This window comes from Arvicanthis niloticus, chromosome 27, assembly GCF_011762505.2.
Source record: "Arvicanthis niloticus isolate mArvNil1 chromosome 27, mArvNil1.pat.X, whole genome shotgun sequence".
In the NCBI taxonomy this organism is placed as follows: domain Eukaryota; kingdom Metazoa; phylum Chordata; class Mammalia; order Rodentia; family Muridae; genus Arvicanthis; species Arvicanthis niloticus.
In genome coordinates, this window is record NC_133435.1 from 24429683 (window position 1) to 24450196 (window position 20514).

The following is a 20514-nucleotide window of genomic DNA, read 5'->3' on the forward strand; positions in this document are numbered from 1 at the left end:
GCAAAGGATACTGTTCTCATCCTGTGACTCCACTCCTGCTTCAAAGTCTCATTTTAAAATAATCTGTCTTTGAAAGGTTTTTTGGTTGTTGTTGTTGTTGTTATAAATACTTCAGGGCATTCTTAACTGACAAGTGTCCTTTTTTTTTTTTTTGTTTAAATTTAGAACCAGCATCAGCTGGAGGATGCTTTATATCTCATTTATATTAAAGTATGAGTGGTCAGGAATTCCCATGTCCATTTAAGACTCCCAGTATTATATTCTGTCATATCAGCTCAACTGGGGGTGGTAATTTCCTTGCAGCAGTTTTAGCAATCTTTTCAGAAATTATTGACCAAGTTCCCAGGTAGGAAGGAAAGAAGGCACTAGTGCTCCCAGCCCCCAACACCCCTCTCCACAGGAGAACAAGGACAGGGAGCAAAGGGGACACCAGAAGAGGTTACTGCTTGAAATGTCTTGGGACTGGGGCCTCAGAGAAATACAAGTAATAAATTTCCTCAGAATTGGCAATGTAAACAATGTGTATTTGCCACCTTAGAACATTATGGGCTGGAGTCCAGTGCACTTTGTGTTGGTCACAGGTCCCAAGGCTACAGTGGAGGGGTCAGCCAGCTGTGCTTTTTTCTAGTACCTTCTAGACCAGTGGTTCTCAACCTTCCCAATGCTTTGACCCTTTAATTCACCTCTTCATGTTGTGGTGAACCTCAACCATAACACTATTCTTGTTGCTACTTTGTAACTGTAATTTTGCTACTCCTATGAATTGTAATGTGAATATATGGTATTCAGGATGTCTGATATACAAGCCCCATGGGAGGGGGGTTATGCCCCAGGTTAGGAACCACTGTTCTAGAGGAAGGTTCTTTCCCAAGCTCATATAACTGTTGTAGAATTAAGTGCATTGTGGGTAAAGGACCAAGGTCCTAGATTTCTTACTGGTTTCAGCTGAGCTCAACAACTTAGACCTGATGAGAGTTCCCTGTGTGCCTCTCAGGCCTCCTTACCTCATGGTACTTCTTTGTGGCAGTTGGGGAGTCTCTTTACAGTTGGCTTAGACATGGTCATAAAACCCTGAGGTGGCCTTCCACTTTTGTGTGTTTTGTTAGGGAGGAAAAAGTCCTTGGACCTGTCCCCATTCTATGGCAAGGTATTATGTAAGGGTGTGAAGTAGAAGCCACACCAAACTCTTACTTCTCTGAGGTGAGACTCTCTGGTCAAAATGGCCATGTGTGTGTGTAAGGCACATGTAAGAAGTTCAGAGTCCTACATCTATGTTCCTTTCATTACCAGAGCCAAGTGATGGGAAGCACTTAATATTTATCATTGAATTTAGAATATATATAAATATATTACGAATACAGAAACAGGATGCAGCATGAAGAAAGCACGCAGATGGAATATTCTCCAACCTTAACAAGATGTTACATACTATAACATAAATGAACCTTTAAGACATTATACATTAAGTGAAATAGATCAGGCTCGAGAAGGAAAATGTTGTCTAGTTCCACTTATGAGCTATCTGAAGTAGTCAAAAATTAGAGGTAGAAAGTAGAGTGGATGCAGCCAGGGGCAGAACAGAGAGATCACGTGTGTAATGGGTGTGAGCTGGAAGCAGACAATGGGAATACACTCAATGTTACTGAACTGTGCATTCAAGTAGTTCAGCGGCACATTGTATATAACATATGTTTTGTCACAACATAAAGAAATATTCAGAATCCTAGGACTGATTAACAGTGTTCTCCCAAATGTCAGGGCATGCTTCAAGTCCCGGATCAGGGCTTGGAGGAGAGAGAAGGCAATCGGGCTGTTCTCAGTTCTGTACCCATTTGTTATACCATGAAAGACAGTATGATCTATATAAGTGTTGTAGTAAACATTATATTAGTCAGTTCTAATTACTCGGTGTTAGGCGATTGCTTGCTTGAAGCATTTATACTTGTTTCATATCTTTTTGTTGCTTTATGTATCTTCCCCTTCAACACCCTCCTGGTGTTGCAGAACTACAGGGGGAAGGGTGACATCCCATCTTTACATCTATAACACTTCAGAAGAAGAATTTTACTTTTTTTTTTTTTTAGTGTGTGTGAATTTATGTGTGTGTGCACATATGTGCAAGTGCCTGTAACACACTGAGTCATCTCATTGGCTCACAGCTACAGTTCTTAAGTATAGCTGTAGTCACCTGGGGAATTATTTTTAAAGGTATCTGGGTCTAGTCCTGAGAGAACCTGATTAAATTGGTTTGAGGTGAGAGCTCAGGCTTATGATATAAGATTTATAAACACTGCTCGCTGCAAGCACTGAGAACCCCTGTGTTACAAGGATATGTCCCCACCCCTGCTGACTTCCAAAATAATCAGCTGAACGACCTAAGATCAGTGCTAATTAGATACTTGGAACTGTTTACCATTTATACCTAATTACCGTGTCACACCATCAAATGCATGCATATCATCAAGTGTGTCAGGCTAGCCTCCTTGTAAATTTTGGTTGTTTTCAATCTTTCATTATTAATCTCTGTTCTTTGGTACTCCTGGGAAAATAGCCAGCTGCAGAAACCTGAGAAAGATGGGGAAGTGTTTGTTGTGAGCAAGAAATAACAACAACGTAATTAAGTTAGAACCATGCTTGATTACATGGTCAGTAGGTAAGAGGATGCATTGGAGAAAGTCTTGCCTGTTCTCTGGTTACTGCTGGAATTACCTCTTCCCTTCCTAGGCTGGCTTGTCAGTTTATAAACACATACATTTGTTAGTTTTCTTTTTGTTGTTTTATCTATCAAAAATGTAGGGTTTTGATACAAAACCAGGAAACAAAGAGATCTGTGTTCTGTTTATCAGTTGTCTCTGTTTATTAGGTGACTGAAATCACTTTTACCCACTCTTGCCCTTATGTCTATAATATTTAAACAAAGAGAAGAAATTTGAAAGGTTTCCAGTTTTCTCGGTATCCTTAAATTCCTAATAGGTGCCAGGTGCATCTCAAGAGGTTAAGAAATAGGTTGGGGAGGAAAACATAGCCTTAGTCTTGATGATCTGAGTCTCTTTAGGGAAATTAAAATTATTTCCCCCGTGTGGTGAATACAATAGTTTTAGAGATAGGTATAAGAAAAGAAAAGACTTAAAAACATATCGAGATAGTTTGTTTATTTTGAAACATGTTCTCACTATGTAGCCCAGGCTGGCCTTGAACTCAGTAGTCTTCTGGTTCTACCTCCAGAATGCTGGAATTAAAGGTGTTCACCACCACACCCAGTCTTAAGAGAAGTTCTCAAGCTGGGTAGACTATAGGGATATAAAGTGGGCTGGCAGACTTGGGAACAACGCAGGCTTCCGTGGGTGTGGATATCCTGTGAGGAGACTGGGCAAACAGAGAGGTTAAACCATTAGAAGTTTTATCAACATTTTGAAGTGATTTCCCTGAGTGAATAATAGGCAGAGCTTCTGTAAAGAATGCGAAGTTTGCAGGTCTCGGTGTTTCCATTGGTGTTGAGTAGCTGATTCACCTAGCTAACTCTTGATAGCTAACTCTTGAGCAGTATATTTTATGTCCCATGTACTGTTCTTATTGCATTATGCTGTTAAATAATTTAATTCTCAGAAATTCTATGACCTGTGGACTGTGTTTATTGTTGTTTTACAGCTTAGAGAATTCAAGAGGCTAGGTGACATGCCACGTTTCCAGAGTTAATAGATGGGAGAGCTTAGAATCAAACTCTGGCATCCCCTTTCAAGGTTGTGTGTCCGTAGCCTCACAGTGAAAGTGTGTCCTAAGTATGCCTCTTATTGAATTATGTAGTCAAGCTGTGAAATACAATGCCATGCAACGCAGGATGTGAACACGGAGCTGATGCTTGTGAGAAAGATTTGGTGGGAAGAAGCAGACAAGGGATATTGGCCGAACCATGAGTGAAGAAGTTCACTGGATAACGTGGTCTTTGCGGGGTCTGAGCAGACTCGAGAACAAAGAGCTCTAACATCTAGCTTGTAGAAGGCGGCCTGAGGTCCCAGTAGTGAGAAACGTGGGTGAACTTTGACAAATGGAATTTCCTGAGCCAACTTAGAAGCTGGGACTTTATTGCTTTGAAGAATGTTGATTATATAGATTGGTGCCATAAACGGACTATGAAAGATTGTGAGGCCCCCTCAGATGGGTATGAGTTTGAGATCCTGCTCACTGGGGGAACTTTGGACAGAGCAGAATGTCTTGGAAATGCTTCTGTGGTTTCCAGAACCTTCGTTTCCAGAAAAGCATACTATAATGACGCCTGTTGCCAGCTGCTGATGTTGTTATGCATCAAGGATCTGCTGGCACGTTATCAGACTCAATGTGTAGAGCATCCCCATGGGACAGATGTGGGTGCCATGCACTAATCACTGCTGAGGAACCCACAGTTCAGAAGGCTAAGTAGCTACTCCAAAGATGTGAAGTTGGGAGATCACGGAGCAGAGATGTGGAGTGAGTGGTTTCTAGTTCCTGAGCCACATGCATTTTAAAATAATTTGAGAGCAGTGCTGGTTCTGGGGAGATGGTTCAGTGGCCAAAGAACTTGCCTGGGAAGCTTGAGGACATGAGTTCAGATCCCTAGTGACCAAATCCAAGCCAGTACAATAATGTGCACCTATAATCCCAGCACTGGGAGGTGGGGACGGGAGGACCCCAGGATCTTCCTTGCCAGCCAGTTTAGCCAATTGGAAGCTCTAGGCTTACTGAGAGAAATCCCCCCTTCCCCCCCCCCCCCCATATAATAATGTGGAGAATGAGGGAAGAAGACACTCGGAGTTGATCTCTGACCTCCACATGTGTGTGTGCTCTCATGATACACACAGACTGGTTTCTCACTGAAGCACACAGATAATAAAACGAACATAGCCATGTAACCATCAACTATTACTTGAGAATAGAGCATCAGCAGAGCCTAGGAAGTGCCTTTCTCATCTCTCCACATTATCTATTATCCACTTCAAAGTTACTCTCTATACTGCCCTTACCACAATTCTACATGTATTTATAACTTACTTTAATGGAACTTTAATAGATCACAACTCTACAGGCTTTGAAATTTTTCTTTATATAGCAAAACTCATTTATGTTATATACAGTGGTGGTTTAGAATTGTCATTGCTATGTGGTGTTTATTGTGTGACTCTACAGAACGGACCACCTCTCTACCAGACACTTGGTGTTTAATGCATATGAACACTACTGCCATGTCTCTCGGTGCATGGATGTGTGACATCTGGTGAATATGGACCGAGAAATGAATGGCTTGGCAGTATGGTATTTCTAAATTAAAATTTAGCATAGACAGCCAGCTTTCCAAAGAGTGGCTAAACAAACTGATACTCCCCATATCAACATAAGTGTATTACCTTTCTTTACATTCTCAACAGTACTTGGTAACACTAGCAATTTCCACCTTACTGGTTCTGGTGAATATGTTCTAATTTCCATTGTGACTTTAGTGTGCTTTTCTTTCTCAGTTAAAACTGATATCTGTTTTGGCCCATCATAGCACAGTATTACAGCTATTACCCATTATCATGTTTTTCCGTACATCTAGGCTGATTTCTCAACTTATTTATGCCAAAGGTCTTTTCGGCCATCTTCATACCACTAACATATTAGTTATTTTAATATATAGTAATTATTAACATAATGTCTCATCTTCTTTAATTTTCTGAGACCGTTGTTTAGCCTTTTTTTTAAACTATAAGAACTTTAGAATCAGCTTCTCAGTTTTCAAAAATAAAAACCTTGATTAGAATTTTATCAACTAGAGAATAGTTGACATCATTAAACGTTTTATTTTAGGGAGCAGCAGCAGGACAGATCAGTGAGTAATAGCACTTGGTCCAATGCCCACTGACTTGAATTTGACCTCTGCAGCTCACATAAAGGTAGGAGAGAGCCAGTTATACAGACTTGTCCTCTGATCTCCACATGAGTGACACACACACTCAATAAAATATCATTTTAAAATTCAGTTTCTAGATCAGTAACCTCAATATATATACTCCATTTGTAATATTTATTCTTCCTTCCTTCTGCCCATCCTCGGAAAGAGCAACATCTTCTCTGGAATTCACTGGGAAATGGGAGAGAGTAAGACAGGCTTCGTGTTGGTGCGCATCATGAAGCCTTTGATAACATTCCTGAGAGCTAGAACTCAAGACAAATGTCAAGCATGCTGTGCCAGGCCATGCAAATATTGCTTCTCCACAGCCAGGGCCCGTGAGGCAGTCCTCGATTGCAGTGCAGATTCTTTATTTTTATTTTTTCAATTCTCTAATCACGTCTTTATTTACTTCCTTAACATGTAAGCCCCAAACCTTCTTAGATGAAGTCGAAGTAAACAAGTGCATATTTCCCTTTATTGTATACATATCTTACATTATGTAGGGAAATAAGTGTTACATGATTTATATGATTTTATACACACACATACACACACACATACACACACAGATACATAGGTAGATAGATGGATGGATGGATGACTTACATGTATTTTTGTAATTTCACTTTCAGTCTCATTGAAATTTATATTTTTATTTTGCATTTATTAAAATAGAATTTATTTCTGTATAACAAATCCTGATTTCAGTTTCCCCTTCCTCTAGTCCTCCTATAGTGTGTGTTGTTTGGGGGTTTCCATGGGACCCCATTGACCAACAAATTAGATGTAACTCATTCCAAGTGCCGGATGCTTCATTTGGTGATGAGAACTGTCCAGTTGGGCACTGTCTTCCCCCTTATTTCGTGATTTCATTTAGATCACCTTCATGCATGTACATATTTCAGGAGGCTTCTACTGATTAGGTTTCCCTTCTACCCCTCAAATGGCTCTTACTTTTAGCTGTCTCTTCCTGCATTATTTTCTCTGTCTGCCCTTCTCCCTCCACCCGACTCTCCCATTCCAGTCCTCCCTACCCCTGTTCATCCTCAACTATCTCTGTTCCATATCATTTTCGTAGCACAGTCTAGCCATTCTCCCTACTTCTACTTGCATCCTCTATGCCTACCCTCTGTGGCTCTGTGGTTCTAGGTATTGTAGATTGGTTGTCATTGACTTACGAGCTAATAGCCACATATAAGCAAATACATACCCCTTTGTCTTTCTGGGTCTGTGATTTCTCATTCAGGATGCAAATTTTGTGATGTCATCTTTTTAACAGCCGAATAATATTCCATTGTGTAACTGTACCACATTTTTTTTTTTTTATCCATGTTTCTCTACTGTGGGGCATCTAGGTTGTTTCTGGTTTCTGGCTATTATGAATAGAGTTACAGTGAGCATGGTTGAGGAAGTGACCTTGTAGAAGAATGAAGCATCCTATGGGTTTATGCCCAAGAGTGGTACAGCTGGGTCTTGAGGTAGATTGGTTTCCCATCTTTCTGGGGAACAACATGTGGATTTCCATAGTGGCTGTACAAGTTTGTGCTCCCACCAGCAATAGCCAAGTTCTACTCACATCCTCGCCAGCATGAGCTGTCCTTTGGTTTTTCAATCGTAGGTAGACAATCTGACAGGTATAAGATGAAGTCTCAAAATAGTTTTTATTGATGTTTCCCTGTTGACTAAGTGTTTCTCAGCTATTTGAGTTTCCTCTTTTGAGAGTTCTCTTTTTTAGATTTGTGCTCCATATTTTAATTGGATCACTTGTTTTCTTGATATCCAGTTCTGTTTTTTGTTTTTGATATACTTTCGATATTAGCCCTCTATTGTATGTGTACCTGGTTAATCTCTTTCAACACTCTCTAGGCTGCCGCTTTGTCCAAATGACAGTGTCCCTTACTGTGCAGAAACTCAGTCTCATGAGGTTATGTTTGTTACTCTTAGTGCCTGTATCAGTGTTCTCTTCAGAGAGTCTTCTCCTGTGCCAGGGAGTTTCAGGGTATTCTCCTCTTCTATCAGGTTCAGCGTATCTGCTTTTCTGTTGAGGACTTTGATCCATTTGGAGTAGAGTTCTGTGCAAGTTGATAAGTATGGATTTATTTGGATTCATCGACTTGCAACCATCATTCAGTTTTACCTGTACTATGTGTTCAAGATACTATCTTTTTTTTCCCCCAGTATGTATTTCTGGCTCTTTCTTTAATCAAAAATCAGGTGTTCATGGGTGTGTGGATCTATGTCTGGATCTTTAGTTCAATTCCATTGATCAACATGTCTTTTTTTTTTTTTTTTTTTTTTTTTTTTTTTTTTTTTTTTTTTTTTTTTTTTTGCCAATACCATTTTATTTAACTATAGCTCTGTAATACAACTTGAGGTCATGGATAATAACACCACCAGCCCCTCCTTTGTTACTCAGAATTGTTTTAGGTATAGTGGGATTTTTGCATTTCTATATGATGCTAAAAATTGTCCTTTTAAGATATGTGTAGAATTGTATTGAAATTTTGATAGGGATTGCATTGACTCTGTAACTTGCCTTTGCTAAGATGGCCATTTTAACTGTATTAATCCTACTGGCCCATGAGCATGGGAGAGCTCTCCTTTGAAATCTTCTCCAATTTCTTTCTTTGTTCTGTACATGTAGTGTTTTGATTACTATGTGCCAAAGGAATTTCTTTCTGGTGCAGTATATTTTGTGTTTACTCTTCTTGTATTGTGATAGGAGCCTACTTCTTTAGGTTAGGGGAAGTTTCTTCTATGATTTTGTTGAAAATGTTTTCTGTGCCTTTGACCTGGGTTTCTTCTCCTTCCTCTCTTCCCATTATACTTAGATTTGGTGTTACCATAGTGTCCCAGATTTCCTGGATATTATGTGGAGAGGTTTTTTTTTTTTTTTTTTTTGTTTAGATTTAACATTTTCTTTGACTCAAATATTTATTTTTTCAGTTGTGTCTTCAATGCCTGAGATTCTTTTTTTCTTTTTCCTTTTATTAACTATTTTTTTCTAATTTTCTACACTCCAGATTTTATTCCCCTCCCAGTCCGCCCTCTGACTATTCCACATCCCATACCTCCTCTCCATCCTCTGTCTCCACAAGGATGTCCCCACCCCCCACCCCACCAGACCTCTAAACTCCCTGGGGCCTCCAGTCTCTTGTGGGTTAGGTGCATCTTCTCTGACTGAACCTAGACCTGGCAGTCCTCTGCTGTATATGTGTTGAGGGCCTCATTAGGGATCTAGCTCAAGGGGAGGCTCCAAGGCCTGAGACTATTAATGAGGCTATGGAAAGATCACAAAAAAAGGGACCTATCATGACTGCCCCCCGAATGACCCAGCAAGCAGCTGAAAGAGTCAGATACAGATCTTTGCACCCAACCAATGGACAGAAGCTGCTGACCCCTGTGATTGACTTAGGGAAAAGCTGGAAGAAGCTGAGGAGGAGAGCATCCCTGTAGGAGGATCAGCAGTCTCAATTAACCTGGATCCCTGAATCTCTCAGACACTGGACCACCAACCAGGCAGTATACATGAGCTAATAGTGCCTCAGCTTCTGCCATGTCTTGTGTTCTATTGGTGATGCTTGCCTCTGGGGTTCCTGCTCGAGTTCCTAACATTTTCGTTTCTAGATTGCCCTCAGCTTGGATTTCTTTATTAATTCTATTTTTACGTTCTGGTCTTAAACTGTTTTATTCATTTTCTCACAGTTTGTGTTTTCTTAGATTTCTTTCTGGGATTAATTCATTAGTCTTTAAGAACCTCTATCACATCCATAAAAGCTATTTGAATTTTTTTTTATCCTGTGCTTCAGCTATGTTGCTATTCCCAGGATCTACTGTGGTAGGTTGCTGGGCTCTAGTGGAACAATACCATCCTGGCTGTGATTGACTGTGTTTTTATGCTGACATCTAGGCATCTGGGTTTGGGATGATTGTGATTGTAGGTGCCGATATATCTGCTCTCGTCTTTGGTGAGTGGGTGCTCTGTTCTTTGGTTTCTGTTTCCTTTCTGGTTCTTAGGAAGGTTTTGTTGGCTGTGTGTCGCCTGGTATGGAAATTCTTCTTAGATCTTGATAAGTGTGGCCACTGGAGGTCTGGAAAAAATGTGTTTCTAGGTATGAGGACTTGACATTTAGGGATAGAGATTGGCTGGGGGCAGGGAGATCTGAGTAGGTCCACAGGATAATGTTGAACCAGAATCTGCTTAGTCACTTGTGACTCCGAGCAGAGAGTAAGGAGACAACACAACAGGTAGTCTGCTACTGAGCTGGGCATAATGAAGGGGAACTGGATATGGAGGAGAGGAAGGAGAGTTAAGATGTAAAGCTTGCCTCCCAGCTTCTCTGGTCTACTTGCTTCTCAGGCAGGTTTGGCTTGTGGGTTCCCAGGGAATGCCTGCTAAATTGGGGGGCTTCAATGAAAAGATGAGTGGGAAGAATCATCTTTGGAGGGAAAAGTCTGTGTGATGAGCCCTGGATATGGGGTGGAGAAGGAGGGCAGGCTGCAGCAGCTGGTCTGCTACTGAGCTGGAGGTGACTAAGGAATTGGGCTTGGAAGCAAGGAGGGAAGAGATCTGTCCTTAGCCTACTGCTTCTCCAGCCCCAATCTTCTTCTTCTCTCTCTCTCTTTTTTTAAAAATAATTGTAGTAGTTTCCTGTGTGGAGGAACTGTCTATGTTAGATATAAACCTACTAGCTGATGATTTAAGTTCTATCTTCAATGATGCCATTTACAATTTTTATTTATTTGAATATTCATAGAATATATAGGCGTATAATTGAATTTATACCTTGCTTTTGTACGAAGCCAGAGACTGTTGAGAGTTTTGCAAATTTTGATGTCTTTCCTTCATTTTTGGCAACCATGGCCATGTCTTTTTGGATCCAGTGACAGTTTACTTTCTTCTGCTGCTATGTCTACATCTTTGATGTTCTCCTTTTGTTTATCTTTTTTTTTTAAAGAATAATTCATTTATTTTATGTAAGTGAGTACACTGTAGTTGTCTTCTTCAGACACACCAGAAGAGGGCATGGATCCCAATACAGATGGTTGTGAGCCACTATGTGATTGCTGGGAATTGGTCTCAGGACCTCTGGAAGAGCAGCCAGTGCTCTTAACCATCTCTCCAGCCTTGTTTATCTTTATTAAGAGCCTTATAAAACTTGCTCAAATGTCCAGTTCCTGTTAGACTTTAGCATCACATTGCGACTGAAATGTGGAGCCTTTCAGCCTCCACCGTCTAACACACTCGTTCCTGACATTTGGAGCAACCTACCAAAGCTCCACGGTCTAATACATTGTTTCCTGTTGTTGGAAGGATGCTTCCAGCCCCCCTCAGCTTCCTAAACTGTCTTCTGGCTTTGTTTACCAATATGTTCAAGATTCCTGTCCATTCTTGGTTTGCTGAGAGCAGTTTTGAACTTAAAAATAATTACAAGTGTTTAATTTTATCAATGCGTTTTAAAAATCTAATTACATTTGGTGTAATTTTTTTGTCTCTTTGTTCCTTTTATGTGGCTAATTACTTTAATTTTCTAGAGACAGAGTCTCCACTGTAGCCCTGGCGGTCTCAGGCCTGCCTTCTGACTCAGTCCCTGGGTGTTGGGACTGCAGGCATTGCCACCACACTGGCTACATTCATTACTTTTCAACCTCGATATTTATTTGAAATACTTTGTTTTACTTTTTCACATTTATGTTTTTAGAAATAATTAGCTTTTTTCGCTTGGATTATTAATACTTTTTTTTTCCAACAGACTCTCTGGTCCTAAAATGAGTTGTCTAAAGTATCTCTTTCCTGTTTTCTGGAGAAAAAAAAATGTTGTGATGATATTATTCTTTCTTCAAATATCTTGGAATTTTAATGGTGGTTATTAGAATCAGGAATTTTGAGGAGATAGGTTTTAATTTTTGTATTTCATTTCTTTATTATTGAATTTTCTATCTCTTGTGTCATACTTTAGGGATTTTAAAAATTATTATTTCATGTGATGTTTACAGATGCATCTGCATATCATTCAGTTATTTTTTTTCTCACGCCTGCAGTACAGGAAAGGATGGTTCTCCTTTGCTGGATTAGCTACATCTCCCCTGCGGCACCCATCTTGCCAGGAACTTAACCATGTTACCTGCTCATTAAGTCTAATAACAGATGTTTGTATTGGCTTGTTGATGCCTTTCACTGAATAGCCCCTTCTCTTTCCCTCCCTCCCTCTCTCTTTGCCTCCTTCCTTCTCTTCTTCCCCCACCTCTGTCCATTGCTTTTCTTTCCTCTTTTCTCCTTTCTATGGCTTGTGTGTATGCAAGCATTAGGGGTTCTCACTTTGTAATACCAACATGCTTTGAATGGATGTCCTTCTGCCTCAGCTTTCTGAGTACTGGGATTACCGATAGGCACCATGTCCCTTGTATGATTTTCTTTGAGGTGGAGACAACTCATTTATAATCTCTATTCTTTTCCATTTCATGCCTACTTAAATCTAAACGTTTTTAATCAACGCTCCATTTTAGCTAAATTCCTTAGGATCTAACATAGTATCTGTGGCATATTTAAACTGTGGTGCTCAAATCTCACACATGTGAGGATTTTGTGGCTTTAGGGTTTTTAGTTTCTGTGTAGTCTACAGAATTTGAGGAAGAGACTTTGTCATTTCCATCTTTTGAAATATGTGGAAGCTTTATGCTTTTGCCCCACCCCCAATGGTTTAGCATGTGATCAATCTTCATGAAGGTTGGTGTGCACTTAAAAGGGTGTCATATGTGAATGGAGACGTAAAATATCAACTGACTCTAGATCTTGAGTAAACTTTCATAACCAGTGGTTTAGGTATGGCTTCCAACTACTGTGTCTACTTGGTTGGTTTAGAAAGAGATGTGTTAAAGTATCCGAATGTTATTGTCAGAGTTTTGTCAACTCTGTTTTGAGTGTTGTTGCCTTTTTAAACACTTTGACACAGTCCTCCTAGGTGCAATCTTCTTGGCATATTGACTGAGCCCTGTTGCTGGAAACATCATCAGGAAACAGTGTGGGTTCTCTTTAACTGGTAGCAGCACATCAGATGTCTTCCCATTTCCTATTCCACCATCATGTGGCATTTGTTGTATGTGTAACACGCATGGCATTGTTGTTTTGATATCAGTTTTACAATCCTGTCTTCTCAGTGATATATTTGCTACACTGGTACTTAACATCATTGTACAACCGTTAGTTTAAACCTTACATGTTACTGTTTGTTGACCTACTGTCTCATCTTGTAGTTTCTTTGCGCCGATTAACTATGTATTTTATTGCATTATTTTTAACATTTAATTTTAATATCCTCTGATTAATCTGTAACAAATGTTCTAAATTACAGCATGCCTCGGCAATTTATAAAGGTTTCACATCACGCTTTGTCTCTTACATTTATTTATTATGTATTTTATGCTGCCCAAGGTATCAGTCTTTTAGAAAGACAGCCTTCCTTTGGTCACCTGCATGTTTGCTTCCTCTGTAGCTCTTTCTCTGTAACATCTGTGCTTCTCATCATCCCTCGCATCTGAGCCATTCACTAGGAGACATCTGCTCCCAATGGGAAAATACTTTCAAAATGTGTTCATTTTGCTTTCACTCTTAAAGGCTGTTTTCAGGGCAGCGAGGTTGAATGGGCTCTGTGGGGCATTGGGAGATTTTCTATCATGCTCTGGCTAAATTAATCCTGTTGTTGCTCATTTGTCTCTTATGTCTGACTGCTTTTCTTCTCCCACTCTTCTGATTGTATTTTGTTTTCAAAAATTCAACTTTGATGGGCCTAGATATAATTTTAATTTAAAATCTATTGGTATTATTTTAAGTGTGTGTGTGTGTGTGTGTGTGTGTGTAAGATGTATGTGAATATGGGTGCATGCCATAGCTTGGATGTGCAAGTCAGAAGACAACTTTCAGGAGTCAGTTCTGTGCTTCCAAGTTGGCTTCTAAGAATTAAACTCAGTGCTTTTATCCACTTTAATCTATCTCACAGCCTAGATGTAATTTTAATTGTATTTGGTCTGGGGTTTATAGTGCAACTTTTCTGTGGCTTGATATCTTTTAATTGATCTAATGACAGTATAGAATATGATTGTTGTAGTTGACTGTACTGGGGAGTTTTATGTCAGCTAGATACGAGCTAGAGCCAATGAGAAGAGGGAATCTTAACTGAGAAAATACTGCCAGCAGATTGGTCTGAAGGCAAGCTTGTGGTGCATTTTTTAAAATTAGTATTGGTTTTGGAGGGCTTAGCTCACTGTGAACTGTGCCACCACTGGGCAAGTGGTCCTGGGCTCTATGAGAAAGCAGGCTGAGCAAGCCATAGGGGAAAAGCCTTTAACCAACACTCATCCATGATCACCACAGCAGTTTCTGCCTCATTTTCCTGCCTTGAGCTCTTGCCCTGGCTTCCTTGAATGATGGCTACAAGCTATACATAAAACAAATCCTTTCCTCCCCAGGTTGATTTTGGTCATGGTGTTTTATTGCAGCAATAGAAACTCAACTAATACATTGAGTTTCTATGTTATGACAAAAATATGTGAGGTAAACAGATTAGAGGAGAAAGGTTGATTTTTGTTCAGTGTGTAAGAAGTTTCAGTCAGTGCTCAGCTGACTCTGTTTCTTTTGGGTAGTCAGTGAGATAAAACATAGTCGGGGGAGTTCCTGGAGCAGCTTAGAACATAGTTGAGACTTGTCCTGTGGAGTCTATGTTCTGTTAACATTGCTCTGCTATTCTCAGTAGCTGTCTGTCTGTCTGTCTGTCTTTCTGTCTGTCTGTCTGTCATCATGTATCTATCATCTGTCACATCTTTCGTTTTTGCTGAAAGTTGTGCTGATAATTCGAAGGTCTATCTCTACCATAGCTGAACATTGAATTAAGTTTGCATCCATGAGTGTGTGTGATGTTTGTGTGTGTTTGTATTTGTGTGTGCAGATACAAGCAGAATTCAGAAGTCAGTGTTAGGTGGTCTCCTCGATTGCTCTCCATTTTTATTATTTATTATTTTAGAGACAGGGTCTCCTCTGAACCTGGAGCTTATCAATTCATTTGGCTAGGCCTGCCTATCTCCATCCCAGTACTGTGGTTAAGGACACATTCTAATCCACCTGGCTTTTCCACGGTCGGTAGGATCTGAACTCAGAACTGTACGTTTTACACAATAAATAGATTACCAACTGAACCATCTCTCCATATTCTGTTTATTTTTTATTATTTAATTTTATATTTTTACTTAATCCCTTTTTATCCTGCTCACTGCTCCCTTTCTGGTTACTCCCTCCCAAATCCTTCCTCCTCCCCCTCGCTGTCTTCTCTGAGCCCCCTGGCTATCCCCCACCCTGGTACTTCACGTCTCTGCAAGGCTAGGTGCTTTCTATCCCACTGAGGCTAGACAAGGCAGCCCAGCTAGAAGAACACATCCCATGGACAGGCAACAGCTTTTGGGACAGCCCCTACTCCAGATGTTCAGGACCCACATGAAGACCAAGCCATTTGCATTCTTAATGGCTGCTATATGTGTCCTGTGTAAGTGTTTGAAAAAAAAAAATGTCCAATGTAGTTTGCATGAATACAAGTGTCCTGGGAATAGTAAGAAAGATTCCTGTGAACTGTGTGACAACTCAGGACCTGGGAAGAACTTTTGGTTTATGGATAAGTTATAAGTAGCTTGAGAAGAGACTAAGCCAAGCTGGAGGAGAAAATTTGTTCTGCTCTTTAAGGCAAAGCTGACAGAAATATGAGACAATAATACTGACTTATTTCATAAATTGATCTATTCAAGAAAAGAGAGATGTTGTAAAAAAAAATGATGAGTAGTGCATTATAAAATCCTGATTTTCCTCTATAGACAGAGGGCATATAGGAAGTTAACAGAAGTCAGTATACAGAGAAATACATTAAAACTTTTTTGAAATACCACTTTAATATATTTGTTTACTGGTAGACTTTTTTGAACTTTTAAGTGATGGTTTGTGAACTTCCAAAGTTGGTTAAACTCAGGACACTTTACATAAGTGTTGCTTCTAAGAATACACATTGGGGAGTTAGGGGTGTGGGCACCAAGGAAACCTAAGTGGGAAATCTAAACAAGCATAGGAATTCCATTGATGCTGGAGATTTTGTATTTTGTTCCTGTCTTGTACTTAAGCCAAAACCTTTGCCTAATAAAAGTATGCCCTCAGTACATATTAGCTGAGGGCTAATGTATGCACACATTTATTTATTTATTTATTTATGTCAGTGGATAAAGGAGAATCTGGACCAAAGTGAAACATTCTATCATTTTTTTTCCTAGCAAGATTAGTTTCATGATATAGTACAGGCTGACCTGAAAGGAAAGGCCCCAAGAAGCTTAAATCTCAGTAAAGAAACTGTTAACTTTATAGTCCAGAACTATAAATTGTTCTTATGCTATGGTGACATCATTGAAATTAAAAATAAAAAGGACAACAGTGATTCTTTTGTAAAGAGAGTCAACACATCTAGATACACGTTAATAAATGAATGGGTGAGAATTTAGTATATATATTATATATGTCATATTAACATAGTAACATACAATATACAGAAAATATATATTAGAATACTCTTCAGCTTTAAAGAAAGATGAAATTGCAAACTTAGTAGGAAATGGAAGGACAGGATGTAGGATATTAAGCAAGGCCACGCAGTCCCTAAAAGAAAAATAATTTGCATATTCTCCCTCATCTGTTGACCAGCCCATAATGTGTGCATGTGTGTATAAGCAAGTATGTGTATGGCTTTGGTGAAGCACTTAGAAGGAAAAGCTGGAAAGGGTAATAGTGGTTGATGAGGAAGAATAGTGTGCAGAAAAAGGACCCAGGAGCCATGAAAGAGGCCACCAAGCTAACTGTTTTGCTAGTTTCAACTCTGACGTGGTACCTCATGGTGGATAGGTGCACAGAAATGTAATTGCTACTGAAGGAATGAAGCCCTCGGTGAAGCTCCAGGGCTCCAGAGTGACTAGTCTAACTGTAGACAGGTCAACAAAATGTGTAGAGTTTGCAGCTGGGTGAGAGTTTGCTCGGAGTGTAGACTTTATTGAAGCAGCGTGGTGCTTATATTTGTGACAAAGAAAAAGCAGTTTTTAATATTTAAAATAGAATTGGCAAAATGCTGTGGTGGTTTAGGTGAAAGAAGAGGGAGTTCTTAAGGTGGCCGCTGAGTTTGGATGTCGCTGAGAACAGAGAAGTATTTTAAGGAGGACGGGGTTCCTAGCAAGGAGCTCGTCCGGCTTCCTTTCCATGGTTTAATGATTTGATGAGGTCAGAGGGGAAGTCACTTATTTCAGGAAGTCTTTAGCTTGTGTTTGAGACCCTTGTATAGGAAAGGTCTACTGGTTTCCTAATAGAAAGGAAGCTACTGTTAAAGAGCATTTGAATGAATGTTGCAGGAGGGAAAAGGGGCCATTAAAAATCACAGACAGCAAATGGAGTATGTAAAAATTCCCAGGCTCATGAAGCATCTTTTCCTCCAGCTCAATACTTTGTAACATCTAAGACAGAGTATGTTAATTAGAACATTTGAAACACATGGCAATTGAGTAACTATTTTGAGCGGCCTCTTTTTGCTAACAGAAGGCAGAGGATTCTAGGATTGTCAATAAGTAAGACTTCAATTTGAGCAGTGAAAAAGAGTGTGACATTGGAAATGAAGTTTTTGTCCAGTCTAATCATACCTAGAAAAACATACTCAAGCAAACCCTGACTTCCACGCCCCAATCCATGTTAATCAAGCCTAAGGAGCCAGCTTTTGCCCTCTGAAGATCGTGGGGTGGAATGGAAGATGGCGATTAACAGGTTCAGATTTAAAATCCAGGAACAGCAAATCCCTTCCTCCCTTTTATTCTCCTTCTTCATAAACAGGGAATAATAAACATGTTAAAGAACATAGAACTACATACGTTATAAAAGAACACCACCACTGGCAATGCATGCACATAAGAGCATCAACAGAGGCATGCGTGCATGTATCAATGAAGGGATTTGCAATCTCACAAATACAGCTTCTTTCTGCTTTCCAGATCTGTTTCCATCTGACAGTTGCATGGCATGGGAATTTTCCATTGAGAGATGGGATTATAAATGATTAGTAAATTGATATCAATACTATGAGAAAATATCCAAGATATTTTTAAGAGTTTGGCACATAATATATTGCCAAATATATTGAGACCAGGAAAAAAATATGTACTTGCAAAAAAGTATAAGCATGTAGATTTGAAGATTGTCATATCAAAACACAGAATGAAAAGAATCTTTCATGCTTTCCTTTAACTGTAATGACCATTCATTTTCTGTTATTTTACAACAGTGAGAAAAAGCTCATCACAGATGCCCTGAATAAGAACCAGTTTCTGAAGAGATTGGATCCCCAGCAGATCAAAGACATGGTGGAATGCATGTACGGGAGAAACTATCAACAGGGCAGCTACATCATTAAGCAAGGGGAACCTGGAAACCACATCTTTGTGCTGGCTGGTGAGTTTCACAGGCCTTTTCAAGTTCCCATATGAAATGATTTTGTTTATTTTGGCTGTTTTGCAAACATTTTAAAAACAAAACCGAGTTGCTCTGTTTGTAGAAAATAAACAGATTGACAGTGTGTGACAAGGACATTGATGATGTGGTCACGGCAGTGGTTGATGTTCATGGAATGTGTTGTATCTCATCTCCCACCGAGCACTTGATAGAGAGGTCTCATTTCGTCTCTTATCTGTCCTGTAGCAGCAAGCACAGTTGGTTTCGTGTTATCAGTGGAATCAATATCCCATCCTACAGAAGTTACATCACACATCCAAGGCCTCACTGCTCAGAAATGGAAAGTGTAAAGTACAGGCAGGAAACCAGACTCAAAACTCCACACTTGTCAGAATGCTGCTGATTCAAAAGTTTGGTTCAAAATGTAAATGACATTGTTACTAACGAGAGTTCACTTTTGTGGCTTTGAAAATCACTTTGTACACCAGTGGTCTCAAAGGATCATTTAAGTTTTTTTTCTAACAAACAAATCAAATCAAATGCCTTTCCTATTAGTGTGTTCAGCATTTAGTCCTATGCTTTATGATTACTGGAACACACATGGTTGGGAGATAGTTAAGAGACCCATTGATGAATCTTAAGTAGTTGCTAATCTTTAAATATAAAGAAGCAAGAAATTGCCTGGATAGGGATTGAGGTGACTGAATGTCATGTAAAATTCTGAATTGCCTCAACTTTTTGAGTCTTAGGAAAGAAAATTAAACTTCCTTACCCAGGTAGCATGGCTTCCTGATTGATGCTGTGAACATCTTGCAATGTGGCTCCCAATAATCTAAGCAATCAAGCAATATTACTTTTCCTGTTTTCTGCAGCCTTAGAAGTTGCCTATCTAAACAAATTAATGTACTTGTATTTTCCTGTTTACAACACTCCAGGGATTGTTCTTTTGTATACTGACTCTAAAAGCCTATCAGTTTTAAAATTATTTGTGCATTATTTGTTATATAATCTTTAAAGGTAATGTCAAAATGATTCTGTCATGCCAGAGTGAGTATTATACTCTTGTAGTGAGTTGTAGTCTTAATTTAGCCAGCCTTTGATTTTTACAGGGATAGGTGACCCACAGTAATACTTTCTTCTTACAACTTTTTTCTTGGCCATTTCACATCTATTTTAGCATCATGAGAGCACCTTGGCAGGAGAAGACAGGTCATTAAGTCAACAAATATTTATGAAGCCTGCTAAGAGAGCACAAGAAATGCATGCCAGCTCCATCCTGTTCCTTGCCAGTGACTCTGATGAAAGGCTTGTGGAAAGACGAGGTTAGACAGGAGTCAGCAATAGCACAGCTGTTGAGACCAGGCATATAGCATACGTGGAAGTGAAGATTGGATGCTTTCTTATTCGAATTAATTATGGTGGCATCTAAGGACCCAATTGCCTGGCTTAATTATCTGCCCAAACAAATTAATTTGATAATTAGAATTCTTCCCTTTATAGGACATAGCCTGAATAGCAAACACTACAGCATAGTGCATAGTTAGCATAGACTCTTGGTATTCCATATAATTCTTCAGTATTACTCAAATCCTATAAGCTATAACCAATTAAGAAAAAAACCTGGACATGTAGGATCTAGGATATCAATCCCAAGTGGTTTTTTATGGAGCTAGAACTGGCTATAATAAGAAATTATTGAACTGTATGTGTCATCTGTGGAATTCAGGACCAAAAGGAAGAGATTTTTTTTCTTGTTAGAGTACAGTTCTATCCCATATATTTCTTGTTAGAATATAGTTCTACCTTTGATTCTCTGGCCTGGAACCTGTGATGGTTCCTGGCATGATGTCGACTCTCATATTGGATTTGTTAAAATTAAGTGGACGACACAGGGTGACGTAGTGACGCAAGCTTGTTGGGAGCAGGACAAAGACTTTGATTGCTTTCCCCGGATTTCTTCCTTTAAAATAGTAGACTTCTTAGACGAGGTTTTGCTTGAAGAGGCAAGGAATGGTTTCCAGGGCAAAACAACTGTAAGCAGTTTGCTGGCACTCTGTATTCTCTGCCTCAGCTTTGTGTAGGTATAGATGTATAGGCGTGC

The 20514-nt window shown here is 39.5% G+C and overlaps 1 protein-coding gene across 4 annotated transcripts in view; it reads left to right on the forward strand.

Moving 5' to 3' along the window:
• The window catches only part of Prkg2 (protein kinase cGMP-dependent 2), a 103540-nt gene that overhangs the window by 21169 nt on the left and 61857 nt on the right, over positions 1–20514 (forward strand). For all 4 annotated transcript variants that reach the window (XM_076926429.1, XM_076926428.1, XM_076926430.1 and 1 more), the window contains one exon: positions 18247–18413. In XM_076926429.1, the coding sequence (XP_076782544.1) occupies positions 18247–18413 (167 nt within the window). The remainder of the gene's footprint in view (positions 1–18246; positions 18414–20514) is intronic.